The sequence below is a fragment of the Podarcis vaucheri genome (genome assembly GCF_965113315.1).
Source record: "Podarcis vaucheri genome assembly, chromosome: 15".
NCBI classification, from domain to species: domain Eukaryota; kingdom Metazoa; phylum Chordata; class Lepidosauria; order Squamata; family Lacertidae; genus Podarcis; species Podarcis vaucheri.
In genome coordinates, this window is record NC_138753.1 from 21,192,840 (window position 1) to 21,211,539 (window position 18,700).

Below are 18,700 nucleotides of genomic sequence, written 5' to 3' on the forward strand. Positions count from 1 at the left end.
TGTTGTCAGAGAACCCATACAGACAATCAATCTGGTTACCTCCGGGGTTAACTTGGTTGTCTGAATCACGACCCTGAATGTTACCTCACATCAGGTGCAGCTGTGTGGCAGAACTTGTGATGAAATGTTCTTCATTATGAGGCCCAAGAGGGCCGTGATTCCCCACACAGACCTAAGTGCACGTTGCCATCTCTGCAAAACCACTAAATTCTCTCACACCACCCTGTGAGGCGGAAGTGACGTTATGATCCGACACCAGATAGAAGGCCCCATTGTTTTCCTTACTTCCTTGGCCAAGGGAGATGTGGCATAAGGGCATCCCTTTGTGTTAGATTGCAGAAAACGCCACAGAGAAGAAGGACATGCCGGTCCTTCAAGCCTCGCAGCTGCGGAGGCTGCAAAGGAAACCGAAAGGGAGAGGTGCCCACATTACCAGCTGCGTGCATCTCTGCCGTCAAAGGCAGATGTCAAATATTGCGTGGTGATTTCACACGGTCGAGACCTCTGCTGAACTTGATACTGTGAGAGAGAGCAAGGGCAGGCCCAACCCTGTCAAAGCGATCGCTGCCAGCGCGGACTGCAAACAAGGCTTCGGCCGTGCTGCATTGTCTTCTTATTTTATTTTATTAAAACAGTCATAATCAACACGTTTTATAGAGCACAGTCCTATAAAATTATGCAAGGAATGGAGAAAGTGAATTGAGAATAGTTTTTCTCCCTTTCTCATAGCTCTGGAATTCAATGGACATCCAATGAAGATGAAAGTTGGAAGATTCAGGATGGATCAAAGAAATAATAATAATAATAATAATAATAATAATAATAATAATTTATTTATACCCCGCCCATCTGGCTGGGTTTCCCCAGCCACTCTGGGCGGCTTCCAACAGAACACTAAAATACAATAACCTATTAAACATTAAAAGCTTCCCTAAACAGGGCTGCCTTCAGATGTCTTCTAAAAGTTCGGTAGTTATTTGTCTCTTTGATATCCGGTGGGAGGACGTTCCACAGGGCAGGTGCCACAGAGAAGGCCCTCTGCCTGGTTCCCTGTAACTTGGCTTCTCGTAGCGAGGGAACCGCCAGAAAGCCCTTGGCGCTGGACCTCAGTTTCCGGGCAGAACGATGGAGGTGGAGACGCTTCAAGCTCCCATGGGAAGCAGTGATGGGCATCAACTTGGATGGCTTTAAAAGGGGATGAGACAAATGTCACGAAGGCGAAGGATATCAATGGCTACTAGCCACAGTAGCTATTCTCTGCCTCCTGCCTCCTCAATTGGAGGCAGCAATGCTTCTGAAGACCAGTTGCTGGAAACAATGGGAGAGGACTCAGGTTTTGCCACAGGCATCTGGTTGGCCGCTGTGAGAACAAGATGCTGTTTACAAGCCTCCATAGCTGTGATGCACACAGCAGGGAGGCAGGCCTCTGTGCCAAAACCACCGTTGCTGTTTGTGGTGGGAGTTGAAGAGTCCTTTGTGCCACTTCAGTTTGTGTGAGAATGACTCAGTTGGCAGTTGTGTCTGCTCTTCGGCTGTCCTGAGGAAGGCTGCAACTTAGTGCTTTTAATGCAGGAAGTCCCAGGTTTGATCTCTGGCGTCTCCAGAGATCCAGTATGATGTAGTGGTTAAAGTCCTGGGAGACCAGAGCTCAGATCTCAGCTCTGGGCACAAAGCTCAGCGGGTGACTTTGGGTCAGTCACTGTCTCTCAGCCTAACTTACGTCACAGGGTTGTTGTGGGGATTAAATGAGGAGGGAGGGACCACGTACATCGCCTTGAGGTCCTTGGAGAAAAGGGTGCAATACAATGCAATGCAATAAATGAATAAGATAGGAATGGGAAGGTCCCTTGCCTGAAATCGTGGAGAGCTGCTTCCAGCCAGTGTGGGCAGTACTGATCTAGATACATCAGTGGTCTTGCTCAGTATAAGGCAGCTTCCTATGACCCCTTTACAATTCAAAACATGGCCAGGTTAATAATGAGTTGCTGACCGGGGTTATGCATGCATTTAGAATTAACTATCAAATGTGATCATAGCGCTGATGTGGATTTGCTGAAATGCCCTTTGCTCGCAATGAAGTAATGATGGCACCTCAACATTTGAGGCCAAACCATGAACGCAGGGGTAGTTTTGCTTCATCCCAGGGCGCGAGCCGAGTGACTGTGGGAAAAGGGGGCCTCTGACAGTGATAACATAAGGAACACTTGGCACATTTGGAAAACACAAGGCTAAAAATAGCAGGAGAGAGCAAGGGGACAAGGAGCTTGAGGATTTGGAAGAATTTGTCTCCATTGCTAAATGCTCTGTTTTGACTTTGCTTTGGTGAGGCAGTTTTTAACTCCTTTCATGCTAGACTAATTATGGGATTTCTGGCAGGGAACACAGCCCTAATATAGGAGTGTCAGGCGGGGTGGGGTCCACAACTGAGTAGGAAATACTTTTTATTTTCCCAAGTTCTTTCAGCTTGAAAGCTCTTTTTGTTTCCTAACAATTTCTTTTCCTGCTGTTGATGTTCCTTTCATAGATTATTCTGATGGATTTCTGGTTCTTGGCATGAATATCTGATTTGTAATATTTTCCAGACAACAAAAGAGCCCAGAAAAGAACTTTGCATGCATATATATATATTGTAAACCACAAGGAATTGACATGTATGTGTGTGAACCAGCAAAAAGGATGGAGGGAAAAGTGCCACCATTATCTTTGTTTCCCCCCCTCTAGGTTTTTCACTGGCTGGGGGTCTGAAGAGTGAAATAAGCCCCTCCCCAAATATCCCCCCCCCCCGCTGCAGATTTCCACCAAGAGCTACTAGCCCCATTTTCAGATCCTGTCAGGTGTGATCCAAAACTGACACTCACCTGGTCGATTTCTCTTGCATGTAATTGGAATTTTCCTTTCTCCTGATCCTAGCTGTTCAGACCCCCCCCCCCCCAGTACAAAAAGAAACCAGTGAGCCCGGTTGGGGGGATGCTGTGTTTACATGTGAGAAAACTAAACAAAACTGGAGGGAAATCCATTGTCTCCCTTGATGTTTCCGGCCCCTGACCCTTATTGTTGCCATCTGCCCAATCCCTCCTGCTTCCCATCAGCAACCCTAGTGCATGGGTGGGGGAGGAAAGGAGGCAGTAGCATTAACAAAATAAAAAAAGCAAAAAAAGGAAGGTGGACAGTACAAGATATGCTGATAGAGGAGTTTCTGCTTGCAAAAGGAGAGTCAGATTAGGCTGGTGTAGCGCCTGTTGTCCGCATGCCTTGCTAATGAGCTTTCGGAGCATCTGACCAGCTGTAGTTGGAGATCTAACCTGGTGGGTTCAGCAAGGCAGTTTTTGTTTTTTTTGTTTTTTACATATGTACATGAAAAGGGAAGGATGGGAGATGGAGCAGAGGAGGATGCCACAACAAACTTTTTGCTCATTGCTTAGCAGGTTCTTGCCCTCTCTTGTTGCATGCGTGTCTTGCCACTTGTTGACAGGTTTTTGTTTTTTTAATTGTTTGGCAGGGCCCTGTGGGGTCCTTGCCTCCATCACAAGCAAGCAGCAAGAAACGTGTGCCTCTGATTGTGTCCTGCTGCTGTGTGTGGGTGGTAAAAATAAATATCTTGCAAGTGTGGGTGTCCTGTAATTGCAGCAAAGATGGATGGGGTGTTTTCTTGAAGCTGCTGGGCTGTAGTGGGAGGGTGGGCTTTTTATAACTCCTTATCAGTGTACAGGGTGACTGTCTGTTTCCTATGTGGTTGTTCGTTTGTAAGCGGTAGTCCTTTGCTCTTGCTGAGCAAGGGGTGATTTAGTCCATAGTGAGAATTTTTAATTTTTGTATTACATTATTTTATGTATTGCATCTTATCTTGCAAGGTGGGTCCCCCAACCTTTATCCTTGCCTCGACCCTGGGCAAGGGATCCACCCTGTAATCTTTGCAGTGCACCAATACCTAGATGGGATCTGATATGAGGGGCTGCAACACACTTATTATTTGCTGGGTGCCGTCAGTACTAAGCTTAGATAGTACCTCTGGGAAGCAGGTAAGAGCTGGCCTGCTCAACAGTGTAGACTAATTGAATTTCAAATGTAGTGCCATGCAAGAGCTGGTTCAAAAATTTTTGCGTTCTGGGCATAGCTGTCAACTTTCAAATTTGAAAATAAGGGATCAGCAGCCTTGAAAATAAGGGATCAGCAGCCTCACCTGTCCCGGGGACAGTCTATGGGATATCTAACAATCTGGGATAGCAGCGGGAAACGGCGCTGGAATAAGGGAATTTCCCGCAAAAAAAGGGAAGGTTGACAGCTATGGTTCTGGGGTGGATCCAGGCAGAAAGAGACAAGTCTGTGTTCTCGTGCCAGTGCTTTCAATGCCACAGGGCAGTTGTTGGAGCAAGCCGCCGCAAAAAACCTCGATGTCCATGTGTGTCCAGTTTGACACGGCCTGGATGCCTTGATTTGTATCACTCACTCTCTCTGAAAGTCGCTTGCGCTGCCCACAGAGCAGCAGCCAAAAGAGCAATGAGCTGCACTGTGTCCAGTGATCCTGTGACACTGTCACACTTTGGGTGTGCTCTAAACTGAAGCAACCGGAGATCGAGCAGCGCTAGACTCCCCTGCCTTAGAGGTTCTCAGGTTGCACTAGGTACGGCTTGGGGTGTTCTGCAGTAATGGCTCTTCACTCCATCCTCACAGCGAATATATTATTACCAGAAGATAAGTCATATTGGACTGTTCGTTGCAAAAATAATGAAGAGACTTGTGGCGTTTGAAAGGTGCAGGCAGGCAGACGGAGCCCGAGAAGGTGCTCACCCACAACCTTCTCAGGCTCTGTCTGTCTGTCTGTCTGTCTGTCTGCGCCTTTGTCATCCGCAGGCCATTTGAGCTGGCGCTGCCTGGCGAAATAAGGCTTCAGCGCAATGCATTGCCAGTTCAAATTGTCTGACAACCATAATATAACCTTAAGTCTGGCAGGGCAAACCCCCCTCTCTCCTTTGCATCAGTTAGTATTTTAAACTTTATTCGGGGCTTTTTGCCCTGCCAGACAAACCTAGAAATGTTAGAAAGGTTATATTATGAAGCTGCGGCCTTCTGCTGGATGAAAGATTGGATTTTATTGGAAAACACTGATGTCCTAGATCTGGAAGGCTTCAATAATTCGTTAGGTTGGCATGCGTATTTGTGGTATGACAAGGGGAAAACACATGGAATGTTTAAAAACCATATTGTCAGAAAAGCAATATATATGGTCTGGAAAAAATATAAAGACTTATTGGAAAGCAAAACTCCGAGGTGGATTTCACCAATAGAGGCCAAAGCTCGGAAAACACCCAATATGGAGGCATACTGGCCGAAATATTGGGAAATAATAGAAAACATTGGAGGTAATTGGAGGTTGCAGAGCTTTGAAAAATTAAAGGATAAGGTGCAAAATTGGTTACACTATGCCCAAATTAATGAGGTTTTTAAGCTAGATAAAAAAACAGGATTCCAGGTGGAAAAATCGAAACTTGAGACAGAGTTGCTAGAACCAAAGACCAAGTTATTATCGAGAATGTACAACTTGCTGCTTAAATGGAACACCCAGGATGAGATAGTTAAATCAGCAATGATAAAATGGGCTCAGGACATTGGTTATAATATCATGTCTGAAGATTGGGGGAGGTTATGGACCACCGGTATGAAATTTACTGCATGTAATGCTCTGAAAGAAAATATTATGAAAATGGTATACAGGTGGTACATGACCCCGGTCAAACTGGCTAAGATATACCATTTGTCCGATAATAAATGTTGGAAATGTAAGGAAGCTGAGGGGACATTCTTTCACCTCTGGTGGACTTGTCCAAGATTGAAGGCCTTCTGGGAAATGATCTATAACGAGTTAAAAAAGGTGTTCAAGTACACCTTTCCCAAGAAACCAGAGGCCTTCCTTCTGGGCATTGTCGGCCAGAAGGTGTTAAAAAAGGATAGAACTTTTTTTATGTATGCTACAACAGCAGCAAGAATTCTTATCGCCAAGCATTGGAAGACCCAAGATTTGCCCACACTGGAGGATTGGCAGACGCAATTGATGAACTACATGGAACTAGCCGAGATGACTGCAAGGATCCGAGACCTGGGAGAAGAGGCAATGGAGGAGGACTGGAAAAAATTTAAAGACTATCTGCAAAAGTATTATAAGTTGTATGAATCATAAGATGCCGTATGATTTGGAACGTTAGCTCCAGCAACGAAATTTAATTATCTATGAAATTGGACAATATTTATGAAAGAATCAAAGTTTAAATGGGTAAAAACGACATTATGTTATATTTTTAGAGTAAATGGAGAATAAGAGATTTAAACTTAAATTGCAACTGAAAATATAAAGAAACACACGAAATAAGGGTATAATTTGCTGATAACTTTATTATCAAGAATGCATTATGCGGGAGATGTGGGGAAGTCCAATGGAAATTTGAAATAAGTTCCTGAAATGGTCGTGATTTTCTGTTCTTTTTTTCCTTTCTTTTTTTTTCTATTCTGTTCATTCTTTTGTTCTTTCTGTAATTTGGAAAAAATGCAATAAAAATTATTATAAAAAAACAACAACAAATTGTCTGACAACCAGTATCGCGATCTGAACGCCATACCAGATTCAGACAATTTATCAAGACATCGCCTAATTTACCTCACAAGGGTATTGTGCAAATAAATAGAGGGGAGGAGGGGAAAGATACCCAACTAGGCTGCCTTGAGCTTCTTAGGAGGAAATGCCAGACACAAATAAATCTCCTGCCCCTCTTGCTGGGATTTCACCACAGATTCACCACCAGAGTTGGCAACTTGCTCAAGCTCTCCAAAAATCACTATGTAACTCTTTAGGTCAGAAAAGCGAGTGTTTGCTTGGCAGCCTCCCTCCGGGAGGGGACATATGGAATACAGTGAACAAAACACCCTCTCTCCTTGCCTGGTCTCTGTGGTGACATCTTTGTAAAAATGTCAGGAGGAGTTCAGAGGGATTTTCCTCTGCTTACTCGGGGGCTTCTTTTCAGCGAGTTGCTTTAATGCCTTGGATTTTTGCTGGGATTAGCGAGATGTATTTACCTCAGAAGGGGGAGGAAAGTGAGGCTATAAAAAAAGACAGATTCTCTTAAGTCGTAGATTGGAATCAAAGCTGGAGGAATGAAAGGAGCTTCTGTGTGGCCTGGAGCCTGTTTTTGAAGTGCTGAGCTGCCTTCTTCGCTTCCATCTTCTAATTCATTTTTTTTCATTTGTTACATTTACATCCCCCTTCTACCACGATGGAACAAAAGGGTGGTATACTTGGGGTTCCTAGATAAGCAGATTTAGACCTGCTTAGCTTCAGTGAGGTATCTACCTCAGGTTCCTGTAACCAAGGGATGAGGAACCTGTGGCCTTCTAGATGTTGTTGGATGCCAACAGCTATCAATCCCAACCACATTTTCCCACCAAAAGCTGGGCTTGAAGGCCTTGATCAAGCCTTTCTTGGATCAGCTGGGATCCTCCTTTGCAGCATGGCTTGAATTTAAGCTGCACAGCAAAGGACCTGGTCTGCCAGGCTAAACAACATTTCACACCCAATATAAATGCACATGCATGACGACCTAAGGCATCATGCAGTGCACAGACTGCTATTTCACACCCTGCAGGTGCTGAGGTCTAATTTGAACTGTTGATGACATATTGTAGAACAATTATTTTCCTGCTACTATATTTTTAAGTGGAAGAGAAGTCAATCACTTCTATTAAATTAGTATTGGGCCACCTGCTGCAGAGCAGAATCATATAATTGTACATAACTACCACCACCCTAACCCTGCTAAATCTGAGCAGGTAGTTCAGCAAGGATTACATCAGATTTTGCTAAACTCGCTCCCTTTTTATTTCCAGGGATTTGATGGGGTGGTGCAGAGCTTCAAGTGAATGTTTCCAGGCCAGAAATGTATGAGGTGCCTTTCTTGTTTCTTATGCTGCCGCTTGTTTGTTTTTCATAGGCTACAGAATCTTGGCCGTAGAGCTGTTTTCCACTGACTTGAACCCCGTGGTGCAGGAATTTTACCGTAAGTGTGGCAAGGCAAAGAAACATTGGAAGCTACTTTTTGCGGTCAATACTTTAGTTCCATATAGCTTAATATTGTCTACACTGAACAGCAGAGGCTGTTCACAGTCTCTGAAAGAAAGTCGAGACACGGCTTAGCACAAACGTGGGGGCTCCTGGAGAGGAGATAATGGCCGCTTTGCTCCCCTTTTGGTCCTGCTGCTGCTGTGAGCCAATGGCTTGGCTTAGCGTGTAGGCCGAAACCAGATTCATGGTTCGTCTTGTTCCCGATAAACCACAAGCTGCAACCAAAGTTTGTTCTGGGTTGGGGACAAATCACAAGCCTGGGTTCGGATGGCAGCCTAAGCCAAAGCAATGCTTAGCTCACAGCCGTGCAACAGAAGCAGTATTGGAAGAAGGCCGAAGTTACTGTGATCTACTTTCCAGGAGTCCATGCTTCTGCACCAAGTCATGCCTTGGCTTGTGTGTAAACTGAACCAGAAGTCTTCCTCACCCCTACCCGGATATGCCAGAGGTTGAACCTGGGACTTTTTGCATGCAAAACATGTGTTCTGTCACTGAGTTATGACCCTTCTGAAGAACTGGATGGTGAGGAAAGCCAGTCTTCACCCGGATGTTAACCAGGCCTGATCCTCCTTTGCTTCAGTGCCAAACATTGTCAGGTGCCATCAAGCTACTCATTGGGACAGGAGCAGCCAATGTGGTGCCCTCCAGATGGACTTCAACCTCCCATCAGCCTCATCCAGAATTGCCTATGGTCAGGAATAATTGGAGCTGCAGACCAGCACCTAGAAGGCACCACACTGGCCAGCCCCGCTAGTGCTTGCAGGAACCAAACAGTTCCGAATTGCAACTTCATCAGGGCTCCTATGCCTTTAATGGGCAATACATAAATGTTACAATAAAATGAGAGTTCCAACCCCCCCCCTCTGCACACTTTCTCTCAAACCCCAACCCTCTGATCCTTTTAAGAGACACCCCCTCTGTCACCTCACACCCAGCATGTCCAGCCAGTTGCAAGAAATTGTTGGCATGAACTAGACTACTGTTTTTGTATTTTCTCCCAGTAGTTGCTATCTGTGTTGGCTGCTCACTTGCTGGCTCGGGTCCACAATCTCCCGTCCAGCAGCTTCTGAGGTTCAGCAGATTTTTCTCTACTTGGGAGGCAGATGGAAGGCGAGATTCTTGGCTTCACCGGGCGAGGCTTTTCCCTGGAAAGGCTACGTAAATGACAAGATGTTCCTCCTTAATCTGTGCTTGTGTGTGTTCCTTCTGCAGGTGCTGAGCTTTCCTGCATCATCACTTCCACCAAGACAGTCAATCCTAGGATTGAATGGAAGAAAATTGCGGGCAAGGACACAAGCTACGTGTATTTTGACCACAAGATGCAGGGTAGGAAATGTTTGCAGTGATTTTCTTCTTGAGGTTTCATTTGAACCCTGAGCAACTTTCTGTTCAGAGTTTCAAAAAAGCAGATGGGTGCCTAGAACTTTTTGCCATTTCCACTTAAGGCTTTGTGAGCTATGAGGGCTAACTAAGATTTCCAGGGAGCCGGATGTATCAGGGGACACCTTCCACCCTTCTTCCTTGCCTTTCTGTAGGAGACTGGGTGGACCGTGCAGAGCTCCATGGGAGGACATCACTGATCATCCACAATGTGACCCGTGCAGATAAAGGCATCTACCGGTGCGAGGTTGCGGCTCCTGAAGACACGCATATTGGAGCTGAGATCAACATCAACCTGACAGTTCATGGTATAAGCCTAGATATCCTCACATTGTGCACGTACACGGGGATTGGATGCCTTTTGTTCAAATCACTTGGTGCTAGGAATGGCTTCGTTCCATCCTGTTCCATTCCCGCTGGCGCTCAGTCATAGACCTGCACATCCTGTTATGTGCAGATTTTTCAAAAGGCACAAAAAGCCTGCATTTAATTGTACACATTTTGTGAGCAATTTTCCCATAAACTGCAGCTTTTCCAGTGCTTTTCAATGCATTTCCCCTTAAGATGTGCAGCTTTTTTAAAAATGTAAAATATATTAGCTATACATTCTTTGGAGAAGGAGAAATATATGAGTACATGAAAGTACCTTTTACCAGTCTCTCTAACTCACTGCTGTCTACTATAAGCAGAAGATTCTTCCCAGTCTCAAGGGGAGGTTTCTTCCAGCCCTGTCACCTGAGAATCCTCTTAACCCAAAGTCCCAGGAGCTCAGCTGCAGAACTTCGGCTCTGCCACTTTGCGATAAGGGCTGATGGATGCCAAACGGACAGTGAGACAGCAGTTGATGCCTGGCAAGCCTTCTATGTTGGTCCCCTATTCAGCCTTGATGTCTGCCTAGCTTCTGAGACCAGGAGCAGGGAGCCATTATTGTTGTTATTATTTAAAGCAGCTTGATCTTATAATGTGCTAAAAATCAACCAATCACCAATTTCCCAATCCTCTCAGATCATGCTTCTTGAGAGCCTGCTTGGTGTGATCTGTGGGGCTAATTACAGCGCAGAGTGAGGCCTGCAGCTGTGGCCTGTCTCTGCCTTGCTCTGTTGCTGCCCTGCTCTCTGGCTCACAAGACTGGGGGGCAAAACCACACCCAAGCATTGTGCATGTTTTGTTCATTGGAGTGGCACTGCTTTGTCTTTATTTTGTAACCGACTTGGAGTGGTTTAGCTTCTACTCTATTCAGCATGAAGGGGTGAATGAAACACATGTTGGGTGGGATGTGAATAGTGGCAAATGATTAACCAGTCTGACTTACCTAGTGGGCATCTCTTTCCCCAACAGTGAAACCAGTGGCCCCAAAGTGCCGAGTGCCCCAGTCAGTGCCCGTGGGTAAATCTGCTACTCTCCACTGCCAGGAAAAGGAAGGCTTCCCCGAACCAACTTACAAATGGTACCGTAATGGTGAAACTTTGCCTCTTGACTCCAAAGCCAGCTCTAAATTCCAGAATTCCTCCTTCACTGTGAACACAAAAACGGGCACGTTGGTAAGTCTCACGCGGCAGGCAGGCAGGGAGAAGAAGGGTGGATTGTCCTATCTTTTGGGCAGTGTGTTGGATTGGATCAGGGTTAGCCAATGTTGGTGCCCTCCAGATGTTGTGAACCAAAAGTCCTGTCAGCCCTATCAAGCACAGTCAGTGGCCAAGGATTATGGGAGTTGTAGTTCAGCAACATCTGAAGGGGCACAGTTTAGCCACCCCTGAATTGGATGTTCCTCTGTTCTCCCCTAACTATAATGCTATTAACTTGTTCAGCCATTCACTGAAATGGAAATTTTCAATGAGGAGTGGGGACATACGGGCATCCCCCTGGACTTAACCATCCAGGGGTCCTTCACCTTTACCTCTGATGCTCACAATGTCACAAGTAATGTGGCTGATGTGCATAAATGTGTACCCAGACATACCTGATTTGCACGATCATTTTTTTTCTTGGCAAAGGTCTCCAGTCTCCAAGCGACACCCACACAAAAATAACATGGGGGGGAGTTGCATCATCAATATATTGCCTAATGTTAACATTTATGAAAGAACACACCCGCCATGCAAACCACACTCAGATAATAAACAAACAATGCTCTGACCCACTAATTAGCAGATAAACATCTATTTTATTCCCCGTTTAACCTCCTGCTCCACCCAAAAGGCTGGTTTCAGGCCAACTATTGCAAATCAGCTGTGGGTGGGTCCAGCATCCTCCAGGGATACTCCAACATCTCTCCACTCTGAAAGCTGTAGCAAAGTAAAGCAGGAAGGTGGTAGCAACTCTTTTTCCTGCTTTGCAGTTGGTCTGGCTTAAGTTTTTGCCTTTTTAAGGATGTCTGTGCTGGGTATGTGCACCTCCTTTCTCATAGAAGGGATGGGAAGTTTGTACATTTATGACTGATGGTTCACGGTTGATGATATTTGAAAAACAACAACGGTCTGCTTCTCTATGCCTGGTGACAGAATCATGAGGCCAAGCGTGGTTGTTGTTTTAACCAACCACCTGGCCTTGAACACTTAGATCTTTCCCCAAAATGTTTAAAAAAATAAAATTACAAAAAATTGGGCAGCCAGCCATTTTAATAGCGCCCCTTCATGCATTTTAGAGGCACCTCAGTTTGTCCTATAAATCCAAAGTATCTTTTAAGCAGGCGCTTTATTGCACAACGTATCATTTGAATGTGCAAGGGAGCACAGAAGTTTCAAATCCAGAGGCAAATTAGTATCATTAATAAGAAATATGCTTATTCTTAAGAAACCAGCTTGTTTCAAGCGCAAAACCTAAAATACATTATTTCTCGGTGGCTGCAAATTCATTTCTGACTGAATGATGGTATATGGTGTTGCCACCCACCTTTTTGGGATCGTAGTTAAGAACTTTAGAAATAGCACAAATTGCTAGATTAACAGATGCTGGGGGGCAGGAGCAGAGATTATTTCTGTAGAGCTTTTTCCTTTTTCCAGAAATCGTTACCTTTTTAATGCGTACCAGAACGCATATTATAATGCTGCAAGACTGGGTGCTGTTATATTTTATGTAGAATACTCATTCAGAAATTTAAAAGAAAAGAAAATCTGTTTCTAAAAGAAAGCTCTTTGTACTAATGGCTTATTCTTACGGTTTAGGTCAGCCTTTCACAGACTGGTACCCTCCAGATGTTGTTGCACTCAGGCCCTTTCAGCTCTACCCAGCCCGGCCAAAGAACCATATAGGCACTCAAGTTGCCACTTTGATGGCTGTCACTCAGAGCAGTGTTTCACTTTTGGAGAAGGGTCATATCTCAGTGGTAGAGCATCTGTTTTGCATGCGGGAGGCACCAGGTTCAAGTCCTGGCATCTCCAGGTAGCGCTGTCTGAAACACTGGAGAGATGCTGCCGGTCAGTGTAGACAATACAGAGCTAGGTGGACTAGGGGCATGAATCAGTATAAGGCAACTTCCTGTGTTCCTAATGGGAGCTAGTGATGCCAAGCTGGCCAAACCTTAGCAATAATGGCTGATATACAACTCATCACACTTGGGGTCTGAAGGGAACTGACAGGGCATTGCCTCGGTGGCTCATAGTGAACTTTTATCTAGTCCAGTATTCTGCTTCAAACAATGAGGACTCCCTGCTCCAGCAGATGCTTTGTGATAGCTCACAAACAGGATGGCAAAGACCACCTTTCCTCCTCTGTTATTTGTCCCCAGCATCCTGGTATTCGTAGGTAGACTACCTCTGAGCATGGAGGCTCGGTTAGGCTATCATAGTAGCTAAACGATAGTCCATCCCTCCACTAGTTTGGCCAGTCCTTCTATTTGCAAGCCATGTATGATCAACCTATTACCTCATTTTGTGGCAGCGACTCCTATAAGTTAATTGTGTGTCAAATAAAGGGGAGAAAGATTTCCTTAATGCTTGCCTGTTTCATTGGGTTACTCTTGAGTTCCAGTCACTAACAAGAGAAGAAAAAATGCCCTCCCTGCCGGCATTCATTTTCTCCATTTTACTAATTGATGCTATAACCCCACTAGCATTTGTAGCGGAGCACCTTTTTCCCAACGTTGCACACGAAGAGAGCGAAGGAGCTGCCAGCCTCTCTTTGATCTTTCCCTCCTTAAAATGTTCAGTAGTTCTTCCAAGTGCTAAATATAGGTACAAAACGTAGGAGACACTTCTGTCCCTTCAGCAGGCACTCACGATGTCCTCTGCCAGCCTCAATTTACACTTTGGCAAGAGAGGGCTTCCTCAGCAGTTTTCTGCCACGGGAGAACCGGTTGCTGGTTTGTTCCTGGACCACCGGCCTAGCACAGCATGGGGAATGCTTCCATTATTCATATCAAGTAGAGACAGTCAAAGTGCCAGGTCATTTCTGGGGCTCCATGCATTCCATGGGCCTAGCAGGCTGGGGGAATGTTCTGCATTCCCTGCAGATCGGCTTTTTGTGCTCTCGCTCTCAGCCCCATCAATTTTTATAATGGTGAACTTGAGTGGCCACTGAGAAGCAGGAGGGAGGTATCACCAGCAAGGAAGGCTCTGTGGAACCCAGAGGTTTCCAGAAATACAAAGACTGGGGAAAGTATCTGACTGACGACTAAGCATGGTCAGTAGCCCTGGAATGTTCACCTGTCAATTGGAAAAGAGAACCAGGTGTTGGAAATGGAATGGAGTGCCTTGGAAAGGGGGTACAGCTCAATGTCTGGATCCCTGAAAATGAATGCTCCCATTAGGAGGAAGGGTACACACTGCCACATTCTGGTTCAGGCCCCACTTGTAGCTTCTAATTCTCTAGGTAGAGTTCAGAGCCAGTTTACACATTTGGGGGGGGGGGGAAGGCATGTGGTGCAGACATCTGGGACTGTGCCATTTCAGAATGCAGATGGAGGGGGGAATATTATAGGTATTACTCTGTCATCCATAGGCATGCATTGTGCTTTACAAAATACAAGAGGACAGCCCCTCCTGGTATATAATTCAGTGCAGTGGGGAGATGAGAGGAAGGAAATGGGAGGGATATGCATTTATTTCACGCTCTTCATGTAGAAAATGTCCCTGTATGTAGAAAGCATGCTAGGCTTAAACCTTCCTCTCTTTTAAGTGCTGCTTTTTCTACACGCAGGGAGTTTTTTTGATGGAAGGAGCCTTCAAATATGTGACCCCCCCTCCAACCACCCCAACACCCCATTCTGAAAGGGTACAATCTCATAGGATGTACTGTGCAAGAAACACACTGAGTGCTTGCGGAAAGCTTTCATAAATACCACCTATTACTGGGAATCACAACTTGTATTTGTGCAGGTCTTCAGCGAAGTGCAAAAAGGAGACACGGGCCGTTACACCTGTAGAGCAACAAATGCCGTGGGCGATGCCTGGTGCGAGGAGATGGAGATGGAAGTCTGTGAGTCTAGGAAGTGGGGCAGGGGTGTTTTTTTGCTGATGTTCAGGATGCATTCTTTCCCCTGCAAACAAGGAGGGGCTGGATGTTCATGGCTGTCTTTTCTCCTCCAGATGACCTTAACATTGCTGGGATTGTTGGAGGGGTCATGGTGGTCCTCGCTGTCCTCTTGCTGACTACGGTGGGAATCTGCTGCGCCTACAGGAAGGGATTATTTGTGAATAACAAGCAAAATGGAAATAGGTAAGCCTAAGCAACTGATTCCTCATCTCACTGCTTTCCCCCCGGGTGATTTTCTCTCAGCAGAGGGAGCGAAAGACCATGTGATTAAAACCAATCTGCATGCACACATGGGACTGGGTTGCATGTAAGGCCAACTGCTTTAAAGAGCAAGTGCCTCAAATCTGGTGCAATGAACTGAGCGCTCATTACACAAGGTAAAAGAATTCTAACAAAGGGGCACTCCCAATGGCTGCAGGACAGTCAGCTCACATAGGCAGCTGCGTTCCGACAGAAGCACAAGCAGTGGCCTACTCTCCCTACTTTGAATGGAGAGAAACATTAAAATATTGGAGAAACATTAAAGGAAACGATCCTTGGCGATATTGCTACAGTGGTACCTCTGGTTGTGAACAGGATCTGTTCCAGTGGCATGTTCGCAACATGAAAAGAGTGCAACCTGCAGTGGCGCTTCTGTGCATGCGCATTACGTCATTTTGCGTTTCTGCGCATGTGCGAGCGGCGAGACCTGGAAGTAACCCTTTTCGGTACTTATGGGTTGCCGCGGGACGTAACCAGAAAGAACGTAACATGAAGCAAACGTAACATGAGGTATGATTGTACAGTGGTACCTCGGGTTAAGTATTTAATTCGTTCCGGAGGTCTGTTCTTAACCTGAAACTGTTCTTAACCTGAAGCACCACTTTAGCTAATGGGGCCGCCCACTGCTTCCGCACTGCCGGAGCATGATTTCTGTTCTCATCTTGAAGCAAAGTTCTTAACCCGAGGTACTATTTCTGGGTTAGCAGAGTCTGTAACCTGAAGCGTATGTAACCTGAAGCGTATGTATCCCGAGGTACCACTGTATTTCAAAGTGTGGGAGGGACGACAAGTCAGTGGCAATGAGTGTGTTCTTCTGCATGCAGAAAGTCTCAGGTCCAGTTCAAAGAATCTCTAGTTTAAAAGGATCTGTTTGCCAGCTGATGGGAAAAGTCTGTTTCTACTTGAGAACCCTGGGGAGACACTGCCAGCCAGAGCTGGCAATACTAGGTTAGGTGGACAGATTGTCTGACCTGTGATGAAGCATCTCCCTGTGAAGACAGTGCCAGCCTTGTTCTGTGGGTGGGTGTTCACATTCCCTCATCAAAAGAAATGGGGGTGATGGTGATTTTTGAAGCTGGGGGATAAGCTCTGACTGTAGCAGATTTGCCCATCCTGAGAGAACCAGGGCTTCTGGAATGCTGCACGTTAGGATGTGGGGAGCACACAAGTGAAATAAGGCAGGATGGAGATGCAAGGCCCATTCTCAACAGGGTCCCTGTGCCCTTTAATCTGTGCCTGTGCAGTTTTGCACCATGGCTTCTGAACACAGTAGTTTTAACTTACTGGCACTGGGCAGAAACCTTGGGCTGAGATGCCTGACTTTTTCATTTCTGTCATCTGGTGCTCAGGTTTCCCGTTACTGCATCTGCTTGCTGGGTGACGTGAAATGAGGCAACGTTCCTGCAACCAGCTGCAGTAGCGAGTGAGCCCAAAGGGAGCAGATGGCTTAAAATTAGGCACAACAGGAAATGACACCCGAGGAAAAGGAAGACCCTGGGGCAGTGAACAGAGAAAGATAATGTTGTTCCCATCTTATTTGTTAAAACTGACTCAGGCTTCCGAGCTGCCGGGGCTTAAGAGTTGGAGATCACCCTTGCTCTTAGAGCAGCCGTTGAAGTGCTCCAGCTTGGGTATATCTTCAGTTCGATGTTTCTGTTTAATCGCAGGGCATATACATAACACAAAGAGCAGGAAGTGTGTGTTATTTGGCTTTATATAATCAATACTAAGACAGAAACAAACTCTTCTAAACGCTCGGAAAAGTTGCTTTCCCTAGCTGTTCTCCCATGATGCAGCTGTTCGAAGGTGCAGGTCTGCTGAGAGTGAGGTACAAATGAACCCACTGTGCAGAGCACACAGCTCAGCAAGGTTGTTCTTGGGTCAGGGAGCATTTTCTCCTAGCCAAATGCCAAACTACCAAACCACCAAGTTCTGCCTAAAAGGCGGGTTAGTGCCCACAGCTTTCTTTCTCCTTCCCGTCCCTCCCAACTTCACTCCTGTCAGCATTTTGTCTTGCCTTCTCCCTGGACTCCTTTAGTATTGCTCCAAATGGGCATTCTCAGAATTCATGTCTGCTTATTTCAGTGCAGTGGAAAGAAACTTTGGCCCTTTCGATTTGCCATCATGGGGAAACCTTTTTGGACTTCCTGGCTTGTAAGAGTTCAAGCCGCAGCTACAGAGCACTGTGCTTCCTTTCTGAGCCCCAAACCAGCCTATGCATTTTTGTTGTTGTTGTTTAGTCGTGTCCGACTCTTCGTGACCCCCTGGACCAGAGCACGCCAGGCACTTCTGTCTTCCACTGCCTCCCGCAGTTTGGTCAAACTCATGCTGGTAGCTTCGAAGACACTATCCAACCATCTCGTCCTCTGTCATCCCCTTCTCCTTGTGCCCTCCACCTTTCCCAACATCAGAGTCTTTTCCAGGGAGTCTTCTCTTCTTATGAGGTGGCCAAAGTATTGGAGCCTCAGCTTCACAATCTGTCCTTCCAGTGAGCACTCAGGGCTGATTTCCTTAAGAATGGATAGGTTTGATCTTCTTGCAGTCCATGGGACTCTCAAGAGTCTCCTCCAGCCCCATAATTCAAAAGCATCAATTCTTCGGCGATCAGCCTTCTTTATGGTCCAGCTCTCACTTCCATACATCACTACTGGGAAAACCATAGCTTTAACTATACAGACCTTTGTTGGCAAGGTGATGTCTCTATGCATTTAACCCTGCGGCTTTGCAATGTTCTCTGCAATCTCTTCTAAATAAATACATAGGTAAAATCATGTGAGGGAGCACACACACAGTCCTCCCAGCAGCAGATGCTTGAAAACCAGTGATCTAACTAAGAGCCTTCTTTCCGTGCCACGAGTAAATTGTCTATTCCTTGTTTCCAGCTACAAGACTCCAGCGAAGCCAGACGGTGTGAACTACATCCGCACAGATGAAGAGGTAAGAAGGTCCCCCAGGGCCCAAAGTCAATAGATACATTTGAAATAGGTTAGATCTCAGGGCGATGCATTCACTGCGGAGTTTGAGATGAGCCGGGGAGGCAGCTCCAAATGGTGGATAGACGTTGGTGCTGACTTTGAACGTTGAAGCTTCCTGGTTCAATGCTGCTTTTATATATATTTAAAAGGCACCCTCTCCCATAATGCTCATTTAATAATTAGGGCAGAGTTCCAGGGCTATGCGCCCTCCTGATAAACAAATTCTATGTTTCCATGAATTCAACTGCTGGACTGGGAAAAGGTGGATTCTGTGACCTGTATAAATTAAGAAAAATTGGCCTGATTTGCATATTTGTTTCTTATGTGTTTCACTGCCCCCCACCCAGTTTTGCATGAAGTTTTCAGCCTTTGCTAGTAGTGGGTGAGAGCTGCTTTCCTCCAGAGTTATATAGATTAAATAATTATATCCTGAGTAATTTTGTTTGCACAAGGTGTACAGGTTCATTGCACACAACTTTGGGCTTTTAAGTGCAGAGTAGATGTG

General features: G+C 45.7%; 1 protein-coding gene across 1 annotated transcript in view; it reads left to right on the top strand.

Moving 5' to 3' along the window:
• JAM3 (junctional adhesion molecule 3) overlaps window positions 1-18,700 on the top strand; it is a 39,985-nt gene that overhangs the window by 15,243 nt on the left and 6,042 nt on the right. Inside the window, exons 2-8 of the mRNA XM_082201564.1 lie at window positions 7,977-8,042; window positions 9,320-9,433; window positions 9,643-9,795; window positions 10,826-11,028; window positions 14,803-14,902; window positions 15,013-15,142; window positions 18,103-18,157. Coding sequence (XP_082057690.1) covers window positions 7,977-8,042; window positions 9,320-9,433; window positions 9,643-9,795; window positions 10,826-11,028; window positions 14,803-14,902; window positions 15,013-15,142; window positions 18,103-18,157 — 821 coding nt within the window. The remainder of the gene's footprint in view (window positions 1-7,976; window positions 8,043-9,319; window positions 9,434-9,642; window positions 9,796-10,825; window positions 11,029-14,802; window positions 14,903-15,012; window positions 15,143-18,102; window positions 18,158-18,700) is intronic.